General features: G+C 37.3%; 1 protein-coding gene across 1 annotated transcript in view; it reads left to right on the plus strand.

Annotated features, from left to right (window-relative positions):
- Window positions 1–19,997, plus strand: part of LOC149076197 (uncharacterized) — a 36,771-nt gene extending 16,774 nt beyond the window's left edge. Inside the window, exons 4-12 of the mRNA XM_089243752.1 lie at window positions 1,270–3,141; window positions 3,450–3,563; window positions 5,123–5,266; window positions 7,297–7,464; window positions 9,003–9,119; window positions 11,043–11,201; window positions 13,003–13,140; window positions 16,026–16,184; window positions 19,089–19,997. Coding sequence (XP_089099878.1) covers window positions 1,270–3,141; window positions 3,450–3,563; window positions 5,123–5,266; window positions 7,297–7,464; window positions 9,003–9,119; window positions 11,043–11,201; window positions 13,003–13,140; window positions 16,026–16,184; window positions 19,089–19,436 — 3,219 coding nt within the window. The 3' untranslated portion in view covers window positions 19,437–19,997. The remainder of the gene's footprint in view (window positions 1–1,269; window positions 3,142–3,449; window positions 3,564–5,122; window positions 5,267–7,296; window positions 7,465–9,002; window positions 9,120–11,042; window positions 11,202–13,002; window positions 13,141–16,025; window positions 16,185–19,088) is intronic.

Raw genomic sequence — 19,997 nt, forward strand, 5'->3', positions numbered from 1 at the left:
ATGATGTTTTGTTGAATGGTTCGCACGCTGACACTTGTCGATGGCCCAGCATTGAAATCTGCAGCAATTTGCGGAAGGGTTGCACGTCTGTCACGTTTAATGATTCTCGTCAGCCGTCGTTGGTCCCGTTCTTGCATGATCTTTTTCCGGCCGCAGCGATGTCGTAGATTAAATTTTTTACCGGATTCCCGATATTCACGGTACACTCATGAAATGGTCGTACGTGAAAATCCAAATTTATCGCTATCTCGGAGATGCTATGTCCCATCTCTCGTGCGCCGACTATTACACTACATTCAAACTCACTTAAATCTCGATAACCTGCCATTGTAGCAGCAGCAACCGATCTAACAATTATGCCAGACACTTGTTGTGTTATATAGGCGTTGCCGACAGCAGCGCCGTACTCTGATTGGTTCCATATCTCTTTATTTGCATACGCATGCCTGCACCAGTTTTTTTGGCTCTTCAGTTTATATGCTACTGCCAAAGCCCGAAATTATCCAATTCTCGATAGGGCCAGCCACTTCGCGAATTGGCCAATTTCGGTAAATATTGATTTGTGATAATTATCTTCACGTTGTATTTGTATTTATTTGTATTTGTATTTGTATGACAACTCATTGAACCGCAGTCACGATGCGGTAATTAATTTTTTCTGAAAAAAAAAGAAAAAAAATTGGTAGAGAAACTATATGTTTATACAATTATTTTTATAGTTTTTCTCTCAAATTTCACTTTTTCTCCCTTCACATGGGGCTAATCCGATATAGATACTATATGAACATATAGCCGTGTATCACACGTTGGCGATTTAAAAAAATGGATTTGGCACCTACCTGGCTGCCTTACGTCAGCACGTCGAGCTTTGGCCAGGGATCTCCAGCCACTTCACGAAATGGTCAGACAAAGTCCAAATCCTTTCTACAATTCGGACTTTGCTCAAAACTCTTGGCCAATTCACGACGAGGCTGGTCACTTCGCGAATTGGCCGCATTTCGGGCTTTGGCAGTAACATATACAAATTAAAGTATAAAAAACCGTTTTATGCATTCTAGATAGATTTTTCTCACTCTTTAACGTAGGTAGCTATGATGCAGTCGCCTTTGGCTGAACGCACGCGCACAAGACACGCAAAATAAATTAGAAACATAAAGAATTTTGCTTCTTGCCCATTGCGGTTCTTGTACAGGTCGGACATTTCACATCTCAAAGAAATAAAATTAATTTATAAATTTTTTGACACAGTTTATTGTTTTTCTTTCTTAGTGTATTGGGAATTTCAAAGCACTAGTCTCAGATATGATGAAATCTGCCGAAGAGACGGAACACGAAGTCAGCCGAACCAAAGAAAAATTAAGAGAAACTGCTGAAGAGCTAGTTAATGCTAGAAAAAAATATGGAAAAACTGCAAGTGAGCTTGAGAAAACTGAAGCAGAACTTGGAGTAACTATTGATGAATTAGAAGAGACCGGAAAACAACTTAAAGAAACCTCGAGTGTTCTTGTGAAGAGTGAAGAGGAACTGAAACAAACTACTAACGTGCTGAAGAAAAGTGAACAGGAATTGAAAGAAACCACAACGAAGCTGGTGACATGTGAGGAGACATTGCGAGAAACTACGGAAATGTTGGAGAAAAAAGAAGAGGAACTTAGAGATACTATGTGTGAACTGGAAAAAAGTGAAGAAGAAGTGAACAAAATCTCAATTAAGATAGAAAAAATTAAAGAGGAAGTGAAAGAAATCTCAATTGAGATGGCAAAAAGTGAAGAGGAACTGAAAAAAATCACGAATGAGATGGAAAAAAGTAAAACGGAACTGAAAGATACTGTAAGTATGCTAGAAAAAAGTGAAACGGAACTGAAAGATACTGTAAGTAAGCTAGAAAAAAGTGAAACGGAACTGAAAGATACTGTAAGGAAGCTAGAAAAAAGAGAATCCGAACTGAAAGATACTGTAAGTAAGCTGGAAAAAAGTGAAGAGGAACTGAAAAAAATCACAAATGAGATGGAAAAAAGTAAAACGGAACTGAAAGATACCGTAAGTAAGCTAGAAAAAAGTGAAACGGAACTGAAAGATACTGTAAGGAAGCTAGAAAAAAGAGAATCCGAACTGAAAGATACTGTAAGTAAGCTAGAAAAAAGTGAAGAGGAACTGAAAGATACTGTAAGTAAGCTGGATAAAAATGAAGAAGAACTGAAACATACCGTAAGTATGCTGGAAAAAAGTGAAACGGAACTGAAAGATACTGTGAATAAACTGGAAAAAAGTGAAACGGAACTGAAAAATACCGTAAGTAAGCTGGAAAAAACTGAAGAGGAACTGAAAGATACCGTAAATAATCTAGAAAAAAGTGAAGAGGAACTGAAAGATACCGTAAGTAAGCTGGAAAAAAGTGAAGAAGAACTGAAAGATACCATAAATAAGCTTGAAAAAAGTGAAGAGGATCTGATAGAAAGAACAAACTTGTTGAAGAAAAGTGAAAAGAAGGTGGAAGATATTGCAAGCGTGCTGCTAGATGAAAGGGAAGAACTGAAGGAAACCAAAAATGAGCTGGTTAAATGTGAAGAGAAATTGAAAGGAACATCAATTGCTCTTACGGAAACCGAAGCGGATTTGAAAGAAGCTGTAGGGATGCTTGAGAAATCTGCAGAAGCATTGGAAGTAACTGCAAGCAAACTGAGAAAAACGGAAGAAGAATTAGAGAATGCTGTTGTTAAACTGAAGGAAACTGAAGAAGAGGTGAGAAAAAGTGAAAATAGAGTAGATGAAGCTGAAGAAGAACTTAAGGAAAATCAGACTAAACTTGAAGAAACTGCAAATAAACTCAACAAAACCGAGTCAGAACGTCAGGAAATTGCAAATAAACTGAACAAATTTGAATCAGAACTCAAGGAAACTACTTGTAAACTAAACAAAATTGAGGTCCAACTAGAAATAGCCGAGGAAGATCTTACGCATTTTAAAGAAGAACTGGAAGATACTTCAAGAGAATCGGATAAAAAAGAAAAGCGACTGCAGGAAAAAGAAGAAACATTATGGATGACTGAAAAAACGCTGAGAGAAACTCTGAAGAAACTAGAAATCAAAGAAGGCGAGCTTAAAAAAGCCGATATTGACGCAAAAAATGATAGAGCAAAGGTCAGTGAATGTTTTATTTATTTTTTTAATGACTGACCAAAGCAATTGATACACGTAAACTGAGAAAAGAGAGCAAGCAACAGCTCTAGCAGTTATAGTTTCATTAAAAGATCATTAATATTTAAAAAAACAACAACATTCTAAGAAGAATACTCTACCAATTGGAAATTTTGATAAACATTTCAAGAGTTCCGAGTTTTATAAAATAAACGCATTCTTTTCAATCAGTATAAGCTGAACACTCAAATAAATAAACACTCAAGAAAACAATGACACAATCAAGTTCTTTCTTTTTTCTTCTCATTTAGGTGGTTGAAGATATGAAAAAATCATACGCACTGCTCGATGAATCATACAAGAATTTGCAGACCAGAATGATCTTATGTGAGGGAGAGAATGACCTGATGAAGAAACAGCTCATGGTAATACTGAAAGAATAAATATTTATTTAATTGCATTTAATAGTTACGAAATTTTTCTAAAATGTCTAAGCCACTTTTTTTATCCCCTATGTCAAACATCTTCAAACAATTGCTCACGAGCACCACGATGCTGCCACCACGAAGTACCCAGAGCATTTCATGCTCTAGTGTCCGATTTAGTGCTCGCAAACACTTGATGAACATCCAATTAAACACCTTGTATAAATTGCATTCAAGGATTGAAATAATTCTGATTTCATGCATCTCTCTTTTGGTGATTGGTACAGGCAGTGCTCGCGACTGTAAAACAGTTGAAGACCATCTGCCTTATGTTGATGTAATTATAGGCTTCCGAGCGACCTAGAAAGTCAGAGAAAACGTAAAATATTTAACAAAAGACATAGAGAAACATGCAAATATTTGCTAAAAGTCAGGGAAAAACTCTGTGAAAAAAACAGCAACATAAATAGGTTCGGAAGGTTGCGATTGAATTTTTTTTAACGGAATTTTGGTCAGGGAAAGAGGATAATTTTTGAGTCTTGGTTAAAGAAATTCAGGGAAATGATCAAGCAGGTTCTACCGGGAACTCTGGATCAACTATAATCAAAATTTTTTTTAATGATAATTCACTTAATAAAACAACATTTTTTATCACGGTAACGCAAACATAATAAAAATGTCAAACTTGTCATTTATATAGGAAAAACTGTTGTGTTTAAACTATATACAGTCAAATCTCGATAAGTCGAATGTGCACTGGCCGACAAAAATTTCGAGTTGTCGTTAGTTCGAAAATTCCCATTGTAATCTACTGGAGATGAAGAAATCGACACAGATAAACTATTCGAATGCAACCATATTTAATTGGGAATCAAATTAATAGTTTGGATGGATAATTAGTTTGAAGAGAGTCTTGCTCGAATAATAACCTAGTTTTTTTCAAGATTTTAGATACGGTATTCGGATCAGATGCCTTATTTTGGAACAACATACTTTTTCTTGAGAATTTGTATTTCTTTTTATTTCATCAATATGTTCTTTTTTTTTCTCTTTCAAATCTAAAGCTTTCACTGCGAAGTTTTTGTAAAATCTACGCAGAATCAGAATTTGTACCGACGTTTGGACCCTAAATCCACTCGCAACTGGTCGAACTGCGATTTCGACAAGACCAGATGTTACAAATGCAACAAATTAATTACAAAAAACACAGATGACACAAAGTTCATTGTCATGGGTGAGCGTTTATCGTAAAGAGAAAACTAGAATAGCCAGGGGGGGGGGGGGCTTCCATTTATTTATACGCCGTACCTCAATTCATAATTGGGAAGCTGAATGCTACTTTTTAAATTTCTCTCATTCCCGAAAACTTCCACTTAAAGGAAGAAAACTTCGAGTAAAGGGAAAAATTTAATATTAAAATATGAAAAAAGTTCTGGGGCCGCGTAAAAACTTCGACTTGAACGGATATTCGAGATATCGGAGTTCGAGCTATCGAGAATTGACTGTATTTATATTCGTGCGTATGTATAACGTTGTCATTTTCCATCTATCATTCACAGATGAGTAGAAAACTTGGAAATGCATGTTCAGAGCTTACGTGTGTACTTGATAGCACAAAAAAGATGCGGTTATTGGAAGAGGAACTCAAAAAAACCAAGGAAGAGTTGGCAGATGCAAGAGATCTTCTTCAAGAAAACGAAAAGGTACAGTTTGTTCCCCCTTCGAAATATTTTTCAACTTTGAAGTAAAAACTTTTTTCTTATTCAATTAAGAGTATTTTTCACCGATTTCCTACAAGACAGCATATTATTAAAATCAAACCAACGCAAACATCGTGTATCTATGATGTAACACGGTAAAACTTCAGAAAATACAGCAAAAGTCCATTTAATCACAGTTCGCTATCACGAAGAAAATTGTCGCTATAACGGACTTCTCATTAATAAGCGAATAGCCATTTTTTACTTTGTCAGGTTATAAAATTGTGAGAAATTGCAGCTTTATGTGCTAAAAAACGTCTTTTAAACCTTCTGTTCTATTCAAACACTTGTTAAGTACTCAAGTTCTCGCCGGTACTTCGAGGTCAGAAAATATGAATGAGAGCAGGTTTTTGTATAAAAAAAAGGTTTTTTGATGGGGGGGGGGGGTAGGAAGTGAGGACTATTTATAGAACTCCGGCCAATCCGGATTTCTGTAATTCGACCCATCCTTCCGCCACATTAGTCTGGATAGTCTGGAGCTTATTGTATTTGTGTTGTTTTTTTCTGTACATTTCTTTTCTTTTCTTTATACTTATGTTAGGGGCCATTCAAGTATTACGTGAACAAATTTTTAGCCATTTTTGACCCCTTGTCAGCAAAACGTTGACCCCTCCCCACTTGTCAGCAAAATTTCGTCATCAGCTCTGCCCCTCTGAATCCTAACTCATATTTTCATAAAGGGTGGTTGATGACGTGAGAATTATCCAAACCCCCCTCCCCCCCTGTCATCTAAAGTCAGCAAATCGGACCCCCCCCCTTCCATCGATGATGACGTAATACAGCAAAAGTCCATTTAACCACAGTTCGCTATCACGAAGAAAATTGTCGCTATAACGGACTTCTCATTAATAAGCAAATAGCCATTTTTTTACTTTGTCAGGTTATAAAATTGTGAGAAATTGCAGCTTTATGTGCTAAAAAACGTCTTTTAAACCTCCTGTTCTATTCAAACACTTATTAAGTTCTCGCCGGTACTTCGAGGTCAGAAAATATGAATGAGAGCAGGTTTTTGTATAAAAAATGTTTTTTGATTGGGGGGGGGGGGGGGGTAGGAAGTGAGGACTATTTATAGAACTCCGGCCAATCCGGATTTCTGTAATTCGACCCATCCTTCCGCCACATTAGTCTGGAGCTTATTGTATTTGTGTTGTTTTTTTCTGTACATTTATTTTATTTTCTTTATACTTATGTTAGGGGCCATTCAAGTATTACGTAAACAAATTTTTAGCCATTTTTGACCCCTTTACAGCAAAACGTTGACCCCTCCCCCCTTGTCAGCAAAATTTCGTCATCAGCTCTGCCCCTCTGAATCCTAACTCATATTTTCATAAAGGGTGGTTGATGACGTGAGCATTATCCAAACCCCCCTCCCCCCCTGTCATCTAAAGTCAGCAAATCGGACCCCCCCCCCCCATCGATGATGACTGTATTTGAAGTGAGGACTGTATTTATAGAACTCCTGCCAATCCGGATATATTTCTGTTATTTGACCCACCCTTCCGCCACATTAGTCTGGATAGTCCGGAGCCTACTGTATTTGTGTTGTTTTTTTCTGTACATTTATTTTCTGCTTATACTTATTTTCTGCTTATACTTATAGTTATTTTCTATATACTTATGTTATACAAATACAAAAGCCACAACGGGCAAACTGACCAACGAGGCATATGAAAAAAGATGTCCCATAAAAAATATGGATGTCAAATGAAACCAAAATACAGCAACCCAAAAAAAGCATATATCACGAAAGGAAGAAAGATTAAAATTAATAACTTTAATATAACATAGGTGTGCCCATATAGAAAAAGATTATGGTTTCAGACGCAGAAACTTTGCCAAAATTTGTTGTCTAGTGTTGTGGAACTTGTTTGATTTCTTCGAACATGCTGATGAGCAATAATGAGTGTTTGTGTGCGTATTGGACAATTGTCCATATTCAGGGAAGGGGAATACTAATGAATTTTTGTTTACAGGTAATCGGTAGTTTCGTGAAGGAGCAAGAAAATGTTATAAAGACTTATGATGATATGGGAATAGAGTTGGCGTCACTCAAGACGGAGACCGAAAGTATTCGATCGTCATTGGAAGAAAAGAAAGCGGGGATAGACGAAGCGAATTCTTATTTGATGAAAAGCAGCATGGTAATACTGTAGAGATTATGAACTTACTATAAATGAAAAAAAAAATTGCTTAATTATTCTTGTACAGGGTGGACAAGAAGTCCTCGACACATTCTAGAAACTAATAACAAATCAACAAATTGACATAAAAAGGTGCGCTGGCCTAGAATTTTTTAGAAGGTTATTATTGTGGCCTAGAATTTTCCTTTTCTCGATAAATTAAAAAGTTCTAATTCCCCTTCATTAACAGTAACAGGAGGCTCTGTAAAAATAAAAAAAACCCGACGTAACAAGTAAAATGCAACACAAACAGAGCATAATTAATGTTTATGACTATTTGCGTTACATAAAACTACTGCATGAGCTAAGCTGAATGGAAATTTTTCCGCCAGTTCCGCGGCACAAACGTTTATGGCCGTTCTATTGATCTTATCAGTGGGAACTTCTGGGAGGATACCAAATGATGGAAGCAGGGCCGGACTTGGGCAGGTGCGAAGGGTGCGGCCGCTTCGGGCCGCAAAAAGGGGATAAAAATGTTTTGAATACATTTTTGCGTCAACTTTGTTAACTTAAAATTCAGTCCAAGATAGAGAACCTCTAAGGTGAGTACCTGGGCAGATAGTCGGTTTTCTAGCCCTGACAGCCCAAAACCTCCAAGTGCCTAAAGGCACAATCGCAATTTTTTCACTGAGCAGCTAACACTTTTGTCCATATTTATTGCCGAATGGCTTTTTTATGACCATAAAATAGTAGTTTTAGTCATTCTCGAGTGGCAATGTGAATCTGGGGGGGGGGGGGGGGCACCAGAGTACCAGTGGACACCCGGTATTGCGAAACCCTGTTCAGAGGGGCCGCAAATCTTTTTTTGCACCGGGCCGAAAAATACTTGATCCCGTCCCTGGATGGAAGTGTATATCAGTGTGGTGAAAAGTGTGTAAAATGTTTGTAGAAAAGCCAAGTCCGGGGAAAAAAGCTCACAGCTGCACAATTTGAAATTTTTCGCAAGTAAAACGCCGCCAAACCAGAACAGCACCTGCCAAAAAAGAGAGAAATGCGTAACACCATTAGCTCAGAGCTCGCCTGTTACAGGAGACTATCACATTTCAACATGAACACCCTTTTACCAGTTTAAGACGCGTATACATCAGCAAGCCGAATTTTTTGCGTTTCCGCGGCACTTTTTTACGGCCATTCTTCCGGTATTAATTGTGAGCCATTAGGTAGATAATGAGAATTAGGTAGATAGTGAGTATTTTAGCGCAAACCGCACCTTTTATATCTATTGGTTGATTTGTTTTAAATTTTCAAGATGTGTAAGGACCTCCCGTCCACCCTGCACAGTTATCATAGCCGTTTTATAGATTTATGACGATTGATAATGAAAATGTCTGAGATGGAATGACATTAAATTGATTTAGGTCTACTTATATAAATTAGTGGGTCAAATTTAGAATATTCATTGTGTTTTTACTATAGTGGATGAAAATTTAACGCTGTTTCTTGTTCCGCGAAAAAAATATATGGTAGACTAAATTTTTGGTTTTCCTAATAATTATCAGATGCTGAAGAACTTACGCGGAATTCATGAAGATCAAGATCTCGAATTCACGAATGAAATCTCAAGCCAGGATAACGAAATTGTGGAAACGGGAACAGGTCTTTCAACATTGTTGGAGGTAATCAATATGTTCGTTATTTTCGCTGCCCCCTACATACAATCAATCACCCTTTCGATTTTTTTTTTTATATTGCGATCATTAAATAGTTCACTGCAAATTTGTTTATAATGCATCAACTTAAAATTTGACGCCAAAATATACCGAAGACATTTCGGTCCTAATAAGTTCAACATCTAGAATTAAAACTCAATCCATCTCTTATTATAATTAGGGCTAGGATTTTTATGACTTATAAACCGATAGAAAATGCTGTATTAAAATTCGTTTCTGTCCTAAGAAACTAAAAATATGCCCTAAAAAAATTGGACTTTGTCTTATGAAGTCAAAAAAAATACCGAAATTTTCCTTTTCTATTTTCAGTAATATTAATTTCAGCAAAATAATGAGCGAATGAGAAATATTATTGTGATTAATACTATATGAAAGATTACCTACCGAAATTCGGCAGCTTACTAACGTCTACAGGAACTGTATACCCCAGAATCAGTGAATAACAGAAGCAGACTCAGCAAAAGGGGATCTTACGATGGACCTCTAGAAGATCACTCACCCACCCACTTACCCTTCCACCAGCTAGTGCCTTGTCCGAAAATGAGAAGGATATGGAAATATATTGAAGCCTTGTTATCTATACGTAACCTGCCCAGAATCAGTTGGATGATGAACAAAAATTCACAGCCTCACTATTGGGAAGAGACCTTGAGGACAAGATTAGGTTCTGTGTGCAACATGTCTCCTCTCGACTATTTTATCGCCAGCATGAAGAAAGGAAAGAAGAAATTTGTAACGTTAACAAGAAGAATGTACAGATGTCCTTAACACCAAGATACATCCCTCTTTTCTCTCATCCAGTAGAAATATTTCAGTAGAAAATTAAAATGGTAGAAAATATGTGATACTGAAAAAAAAAACCATTTTCATTTTTTGAAAATGGTGAAAAATTCAAAAAAAAGAAAAAGCATGCTAGAAAAAAAAATAAATTAAAATATCTGCTTCAAAATGACTAAAAATCATGGGAACATTCTCTACGACAGGGGGTGACCAACCATTTGCCAAGCAGTGCCACAATCAACATAATTTTTGATGCACATGCCACTACAAATTTTAACACGCAGACCATACGCCTCGTTTTTAAGGGACACGAGCTTTCTCTCCGTTCCTGAAAAATATTGTTCTGCTATCCTCTTACTTTCGTAAAAATGTTCGGTTTGTTACTCTTTTGAGTTATAAATTATTTTTAATTTTGAGTCACAAATTCGATTACCGTAATGCATATTGTGTATGTACGTATATCGGTAGAAGTTCATCTTACCTACCAACCATGTTAGGCATGGTTGGTAGGATTCATTGTGCTTGCCCCCCCCCCCCCCCCCCAAGAATTCATGGATAAAAAAAAATTGCAATTGTTCTGAATGATCCTGAATCTCGTACACAGGGTTTACGTCCAGCATCTATGCTCAAAGATAAAAAATCAGAAAAACAGAAACTTATTGAATAAGAAAGTCATCACATAGTTATGTGATGACTTATATATTATAAATAAATAAATATATATATATATACACACCATACTTAAATATAGGTTTGGCAGCCTATACAAGACCACCATTCGTAAGGAAATGATTGTGTGAAAACTAGAGAGAATATCTTTGACTGAAAAATGGAATAGAAATGGAAAACTTTAATTTGTGAAAAGCGTGTCGTGTGCCACTCCTGATACCATGACGTGCCACGGGTTGGCAGCCCCTGCTCTACAGCGGAAAAACAGCGAGCTATGCAAAATTATAAAAAAATAAGCAATCATATAGAAATCCTAGCCCTACTTATAATCAAACTATTTCCGGCATTAGATCACTTCACTTTCTGTCTTTATCGCGTTTACTTTAACCAAAGATTTTTATCGTTATTTTTTTCCAAAAGCGAATCCAGTATTTGAAGGATAATATCCGCAATGGACACTCAAAGAATCAAGAAGAAATAAAATGCCTTAAAATGAAACTGAAGCAAGTGTGCGATAGTGTGACCGAAAAAGAACACGAGCTTTCCGAAGCTGAAACTGGATTAGAACAAAAGACGAAGGTGAATGATTTTTACATTAACTTTTCAATACTACACTTTTTTTTCCCTTTCAAATTTTAAACATTAAAACTGTTTGGGAGCCGTTAAAATATTACTTCATCATCGATGGGGGGGGGGGGAGAAAAGGGGGGTTTGGATAATGCTTACGTCATCAACCACCCTTATGAAAATGAGTTAGGATTCAGAGGGGCAGAGCTGATGACGAAATTTTGCTGACAAGGGGGGGGGGGGTCAAAAATGGCTAAAAATTTGCTTACGTAATACTTGAACGGCCCCTTGTTGTTTGTACTGTATTTTTCTTTGGCTAAAAAAGCCCAAGGTTTTTTGGTGGGTTCCAGGTCAAAATTCTTCCCGCAGAGAGCAGGCAGGCAGACAGACATTCATTAATACGATACTTACATAACATGGAATAGCAGCACCTTTAGAACAAGAAGCAATCATGATTCGGCCACCATAAATACGTTACCGCCACATACACACTCACAACACACGTTCCGGCATGTACGGATTCGTTAGAACCTCCGCAGAGGAATTTTTATTTGTACGAGTAGGTAGTTCAAATTCGTACGACGAATTTGATTTGTACGAGATGCATTTACAGTAAGGTAGTAGAATTTGAGGAGTTTTAGTGAAGCTCTTTCATACGAAGGTTTTTTAACAGCTGGCCTGGCTGATGTGAAAATATATTTAGGAAAGAGAGAAAATTCAAAGGCCCTTGGGTGAAATCGAATCCAAGTCCTCTCACTTTCCGGGTGAGCGCCCTCGACCACTAGACTATAAAGGCAACGAATATCTCAATCTTTCCTTAGAGCTCGGGTGCACTGAGAAAAAGGGCCGCACATGGATGGTTGGACCTAATTCAGGTCAAAGCTCGCAACTGATGACACTGCCACCAGATGGCGTTCAGTTCACACAAGTTCTAAGGAAAAATTCAGATTTTTATTGCCTTAGTAGTCTAGTGGTCTAGGGCAGTTGAATTTTCTCCCTTTCCTAAAATTCATCTTCGCATCAGCCAGTCGTTAAAAATCTTCGTATGGATATTGGAGTGACATCATTCTCGGAGATGCTCTTTTATGCTGATTTATATTTTTCATATACGGTTCATCTCTCGAGATGTAATTTTGTCTACCTCCCACTTGTGTATAGGGGTCATTACTGACATAAACCTCACGCGGGCCATGGGAAATTCAATATAAGTTAACGTTGAAAATGAAACCTATTCTTATTTGATGAAATAATTATTCTAAGTTGTTTTTTGTTCAGACCTCTGTATTTGCATTTGCGTTCAGGGGTTCTTGAACTTTTAGCCACCGTGGCTTCCTTGCTCGAGTAATCATTATTTGCCCGTGGTTCCGTAAAATTAGCCCTCATTTTCCCTAGCGAGACTATTGTTCTAATTTCGCACACCCCAGGCCAACTGTCATATCCTTATGTTTTCTTCGAAAATTTTATTTACTCTTGGCGATTTTAAACTGTCACCGCTTCCTGATTTGAAGCAATGAACGGAGCCCATAAAAAGTTATTACGGAGCTATTACAAGTAAAATTAATTCAAAATGATGGTCTTTTGATCCTTTCTGAGTGACAGAATTGTAAAACTTTCACAATTAAAAGATATGCCAAATAAATTAGAAGAAAATTATTTGTAAATTAAAGGAAATTTATGTAATAAGAATAAAAAAATGCAATTTTTTTAAATGAGATATTGTAAAAACTTGCAGTTTTGTTTTTGTTAATGTATTATGATTTTTTTGTTGCTTGATACGTGAGATTAAACTTCAATTCTGCTGATATTTCCGCAGGAAATCAACAAGCTAAGCAAAGCATGCTCCAAACTTGAAGATGAGAACTTGGTTTTTCGAGTACGGATAAAGCTTTTAGAAGATGAGAAGGATAGAGAGATGCTGGATCTCAAAGAAGCCTTAAAGAAGCAAATAAAAGTGAGTTTTCTTTGGAGAGAGAGAGAAAAAAATCCCTCCAGTTTATATAATAATTGCTTTTCATATTTAATTGCCGATTGAGTTCCAAAAAGAGAAAGCCTTTGCTTTCTCTTTTGGAAAAGATTTTTTCATAGTTAATGACACGTATCGAAATGATTTGAAAAAAATCTACTTCGAATTGTACTGCTTATACAGGACCTTAAAGAAGACGTGCAAAGCCTCAAAAATCGTATATAAATTAAATGTATTATCGATAAAAGTACTAATACTGTATTAACTTTTCCAAATATGCACCTTCTTTGTGATTCAAGCTATAGTAAGAAAAAAAAAATTCGTATTGCGAACTTCAAGGTAAAAGAAAGGTAAAAACATTTTAACAAATTAGCGGAATCACAGCCACACACACATGCTCTGCAACAAACAAACGAGTATTTGTCGTTAATTCGGTGTTCCTAGCGACCTGTAGAATATGGGAAAATCTTGGAAAGTCAGGGAAATAAAAAATGGTCAGGGAAAACGTAAAATATCAAGCAAAAGTCAGAAATATGCAAATATGTGACAAAAGTTCTGTGAAGGAAAAAAACTGAAACTGAAAAACCAAAAAATTGAAATTTTGAAAGTTTAGATTTTGAATTGTTTCTTTATTTTTCGCAGCCACCTCGTTGTGCATTTTGGCCGTTGTGGCGTTGTATTTGTATTTCTTTCGAAGTTTTGGTCAGGGAAATGATCGAGCAGATTTCTCTGGGAACAATATAATTGAAACATCTATCAGCAAATTCATTGTACAAAGTTATTAACTTTCAATGGACATTCTTCCACTTGGAAAAAATACACCTTTTGCGCAAAGACAATTTTCAATTTCTATCTTCGAACTGGCTGCAGTAATGAAAGTTTAACCTCTTTACGATCACGAGCGCAATATTACGTCTCAACTCCGAAGTTCAAACAAATTCAAACAAATTCTCTGCGTTTTCTTCCCTCTCTCTTCACCATCACGAAGCCTTATAGTAACCCTATAATATACAAAAGTTGCTTTTTCTTTCCCTACTTTCTTTATATACTATTGTTAATGATTTTTTTCCCCCACATAATATATCTTTCTACTATACACATGTAAGAGTGAGAAAGAACACGTAGGGTGACAGGTGATGGTGAAAAAAGAGCTCCTAAAGAACTCTTTATCTATTATACTTTTTCCTTTCATATTTTTTCTTCCCCCCCCCTTCTTCCTTTTTCTAAAATGCATTAAGGTTAGGACAAGGTTACTATATTTATCGCCGATTCGTTAAATAAGAAAGATAATCTAAATTTCTTGCCAAACGCTTGTACGTGAAGTGGTTAAAAATCTTTTGCACATAATTCAAAACTACGTATTTAAGGATTAAAAAAATCGTTGAGCAATCACATTGACCTTTGACTATATGCCACCATCGTATACTCTTGTTTATCATTCTGATTTCCTATTGGCGTCTGCTGTTTCGATTTTAATTATCTGTTAATGATTTCGGATTGACGATCGTTTTTATGTATATTTTATTTTTTGATGCTTTCGTCTGAGACTACAATGTTTTGTTGTTTATCATAAAACTTTCCAGATACACCCATCCTCCGGGAACGCTTCGATATCTCTCTGAGATGGGAAGCGGGGGTGTGCCCGGTCTTCAAAAATCAAAATCACATTGATCATTGGAACCGGTGGGGAGGGGGGGGGCTGAGGCTCCTAACAATTAATGAATATACAATGCAGCGCATCCCTCCACCTCCTGCATGAGGGATGAGTCCCGTATATACGGGACGACTCGTAACTCTGAGCCTCCTCATTGTTTTCTTGAGGTCGGTGCCTCTGCCCTCGACTAATCATATTTCCGATTATTGCTACTTGAATTTGTTTACATGTAAAAACGAAATTCTGATACACGCTCTTTTTTTTTTAATCACATATAAAATAAAAATCTTCCACAAATCTATCGTTTTATGTATTACCAGACTGAATCCTTCTCAGAAAAGACTGTTGGTCGACATATTCTGTTCGATCTTTCTTAGTTTTCCCATGGATTAGTAAGGCATTCACTTAAAGCTCTTATAAAGTATTAAATAAGCTCTTATAATTAAAGTTAAGCTCTTATAATTTGATGGCAACAAGTTAAAATATGTATGTATAATATATATATATTCGCGAACCAATCAAACATTTTTTGAATACTTTGGCCTAGTCTTGGAAGCCCATCATTACGAAAAGAGTTCGAAAGCACCTTATCAACTCGGACAATGATCGGAATTCACTCTTTTTTTCTCGTGTTTTTCGTATAAATTTCCTGTTTCCAGAATTCGGTTTTTTTTTAACTCTCATGCATTCGCGTACTGGAAAGCTCTAAATAAATCAAGCATTTCAATATTGTGTGTGTATATGTGTACAGGGGCGCGGTGGCCCGGTCGATAACATGCTCGCCTAAAGTACCAAAGGATGTTTAGAGGTGTCGCGAGTTCGATACCCAGTTCGTCCTTGTCAGAAAACTTTCCTGACACAGGGGTACAACAAAAAACGGCGACTTGACCGCAGCAAAAATTGCTACCGCAGGGAGTCCCCCATCGAGGGGTTAGCGCACCAACCTCTCGATGAGTATGAAAAACCAAGCCTGCCATTCGGAATCGGCAATAAATTGTAGGTCCCGGTCTAATTAGCCTTCGTGTGCATAAAATGACCGTGGTGCGACAAAAATGATCAAATGATATATGTGTACAGTATAATCTGTTGATCAGAGATTACTTTACCAATGACACTAACCGAACATGAATATATACTGCAATATTTTTCTTCGAGAAATGCATTTTTTTTTTCAATACATGCTACTGTATTTCAATTGAGTCATAATTTTTCTACTCAGGTGAATAATTCTCTGCCTTCTAAGTCAACTGTTAAAAGGCTGGCCAAGTACGGATCGAGCAACATTTTCGGAGGCTCTTCGAAGGAAATCGATGAAAGCGGCTCGACATCTGAAACAGACATTTCGCAGCTCACGGAAACCTATTGGAAACGCGTTCAGGTGGGAAATCTTTTCTATTTATTGACTCATTTGAATCTCGACTCCGAATTCCCACAGATCATTAATCCGACGCACTCAAAAAATGTCGAGAACTGCGCTGTCTTAGCTTACTTGTAGATTATAAAAATACTACATGCGCGCATACCTGGGACACTAAAACTAGAGGAAGACTAAGGGCGAATGACGCCCTGGGTTCAGAAGAAAATATCGGGCCCCTGGATGGAAAAAAAGTGTAAAGTTGGGGTTTTTCGATGTCCCTTCAGAAGACGGGGGCCCATGGGGGGAGCCCGGTGCACCCACCGTTAAATCCGCCTCTGACTAAAATAACACCATAAAATCTCTCCAATCGTGTGCTGATGTCGTCTGCTATAAAAAAGTAGCAGAGCCGTGACGTCACATACCATCACCGAGACCACGTACACGGAAACAAGGCGGCAAGCTCAACATCAAAGAGATGGAAACAGCCCTTACTATATATATATATATCCCTAGTTCCAAGCATGTGATTCTACTTTTAACCACTTATTCAACATCATCAACAAATAAATATTTGGTTATGGTCTTGCCTTTGAGTTCCCTATGCATAGGTGCCAATGCTTCCGATTTACCCGGAAGCAATCCGATTTTTTAGCCTAATTAAAATCTTTCGGTCGGAAATCTAATTCTTCCGATTTTTTGTATCATCATAGAAAAATCCCTAAAAGTCTTCAAATTGAGCTTTGTTTGAATGGAAAACCCCTAAAGAAAATACTTTTTCAGCCCTTGTAATTTCAGGCTGACCCCGTTTCCTCAGGAAAAATATGGGGAATCGCGATTTCAAGTAGGAAAAATCGGTAGTTGTCGCCAAATATGATACCAAAAGCAAGCGAAGTGGCTAATTATAGCTAAAAAAAATCGGTACAGCGAAAAATGCGTCTCGGAAAAGCAGGACATATATGGTCATCCATTCAAAGTGCAGAAAAAAAAAAGTGTCCGAGTTTTACCCTTTTATTTGTTTGCCACATTTTCCTCGATGCGGAATGTGTCATCACGTGATAAACTACAGATTTTTCAAGTCCGTGAAATGGCACATATGCGCAGGGCCGTCTTAAGAGCACCATGGGCCCCCGGGACAAGTGCTTTTTCTGAAGCCCTACCAGGTAAATTATAGAAAATTTCAACGAAATCTCACTCTTGTGAGGCCCCTCTTTTCTTGAGGCCCCCGGGCCGTGCCCGGGTAGGCCCATGCGTTAAGACGGCACTGCCTATGCGTGGGAATGGAAAGTTCACAAAACCTCAGTTGATCTCCCCGATGTTGGGTTTGAGAGTTTTTTTCATATTTGTGGCACTGTAAATAAAACCTGTTTAAAAAACCATGCATCACATAAGCTTATTGTAATAATAATTAGGGCTCTCATTTTTTACGACCTAAAGATAAAACGCCAAAACGTCGTTGCTGAGAGGTCTCACCTCTGAGATATCTCACCTAACTTGATGCCTTGTATTGCGGTTTGCGGCAACTAATAATAATATCTCGCCTCCTTAAAACCCTCTTATTTCGGCAACGTCGAGCCCAAATAATCTCTGTAAAGCAGGGTTTTTTTTTTCTCACGAACATGTTTTCCATCCAACCTGTCAGATCAAGTGCGAGTGAGCGGAGGCAACTTTTATTAAAAGTTTGATAATAGGAGAGATAGGCGGTGTTTTTTCTTTTCCTTTAGGGGTGATGAAGGAATGTGTGTACAGCGTGAATCAGTGGTTCTTAAACTTCTGTCACCCCCACGTCTCCTTTTCCTTATAGTCAATGTCTATTCGAGGCTCCCCACAATAATCTAACAAAGAATCACGGCTCATACCGATATCGAAAACTCGCTTCGACGTCCCTAACAATCGTTTGCGCCGTCCCTGGGAGCCACGACGCACACTTTGAGAAACCTGAGTATTAAATAATAGAAAAAGCCAGAGTATTTCTCTTCCTCTGTTGTTTTTTGTTTTGTTTTAATTATTCTCGGAGTTGGTGGAAAGCCTAGCTATCACCTGCACGAAATCCATAAAAAGAAAAAATTCCTTGAAGAAAGGTGTAGCATTTTACACAGGGGTTTAGTGATTTCCACTGTGGCAATGTGAATCATTAAAAACCGTTCATGATTTAAAAACCGCTTAAAAGGGGGAAGGGTTAAACCACTTAACTTGAAGGGAATTGATTTTGGATCTTGAAAAAATTATGAATATCTTTGTAGAGGGAAACACACCCATAAGACATTTCATTTCATACCGTGCACGCCCAGGCTCTATCGACCATTATCAATTTTAGCCATGAGGGGGCTGGGCGGTGTCGGGTGCTTTATTATGCACATAAAATACATGAACATGAATATAAAAGCACATTATTAGAAGGGGCGCTAAAATTCGTGCTTGCCCCAGCTGGTGAAACATCTAGTTGCGGTACTGATAAAATATTCTGAGAAGGCGAAGAGTGGTGGTAGACCGCATAAAAGTTTTGGAAAGTTTAATATGTATACTAACTTAATAGTATGATTTGATTTGATTTTTGGTTTAATGGCACAAGGACCCTTAATAGTATGTATATGCATATTAAAAAAATACATTCATATTATTAAGTAAATATTGCTTTATCCTATCTTACTTTTATCATGATTAAATTGATTCATATCGACGGCTCTGTTCAAAAAAAGAGAACAACTCAGAAAATTGAATTTTTGAGTTATGCACGCCATGAGAATGGTGAAAAATGCCTCCCATATGCCAAAATAGCGACAACTCCCACAATTCCGCCTATACTTTTAAAATTCAGATGTCTGAAAACAGAATTTTGAGTTGTCTTTTTTGAACTGTGCCGACGATGTGGATTAAAATATTTTTTTTTTTACAAAGATTCTCACATCTCCTTCTTTTATATCATAGGATGGGAAAAATGGTAATATGGCAGTCGTGCACGCAATCTTGGCAGGCTACGTCGACATGGCAAGCAATCTTTTGGGTCACCATAGCGCAACTTCAGGTAAAATCGACTACTCTAAATGGATGAATATGACACCCGCGTTCCGCAACAGCATGAGGAGTTTGATGAAGGTGTTTGACGGCCATGTTTCCGGAGGTCACATAACGACGAGCATGATCACGGGGACGGTGGATTGTGGAGTTCAATTTTCGGACAGCGAAGAATCCGCCCCGAAGATCGTCCAAAAGAAGAAAAAGAAAAGTGTAATGAGAATCTCATCGCTCCGCAAAATGTTCAAATCAAAAAAATGATCTCAGCAGTGAAAGTAACCACTGATTCTAACATTCAATACCGCAAAATGTGATGAGATTATATCATTTGTACTGAGAATGTGCCATCCTGGGAGTCAGCAAACAAGTGCCCTTTAGTGGCTTGATACAAAAGCTATTAGTTTTTTTCGGATTAGTAGGTGGTGGCGGTATGTTGGGGAAAATAATAGCATTAATGACAAGCCACTAGAAGGTACTTGTTTACTGAATCCCACGAAGGCACATTCTCACCCCAAGTGGTATAATCTCGTCCCATTTTACAGTATGTATTCAAATGTTTAAATTTCGGTATTCCGAGTCACTCGTGTGCTCTCATTAAAAAATTGCATAGTATGAGACTTCAAAACATTGTATCTCCAATACTTTACTGTATCATCATGTTATATGTAATTTTTGTATTGGAAAGTGTGTGGCGACAAGCAATACTAATAGGGATATCATTGCCAAATATTGTATTATTACTGTAGTTGTACATTTTTTTTATTCGTTTTGATTATAATATATTGTAAATTATGCTCTAAATAAAGATGTATATCATTTTCA

The sequence above is a fragment of the Pholcus phalangioides genome, unplaced genomic scaffold (genome assembly GCF_987345545.1).
Source record: "Pholcus phalangioides strain wild (caught in Gottingen) unplaced genomic scaffold, Ppha-v1.0 ptg000015l_1, whole genome shotgun sequence".
Lineage (NCBI taxonomy): Eukaryota > Metazoa > Arthropoda > Arachnida > Araneae > Pholcidae > Pholcus > Pholcus phalangioides.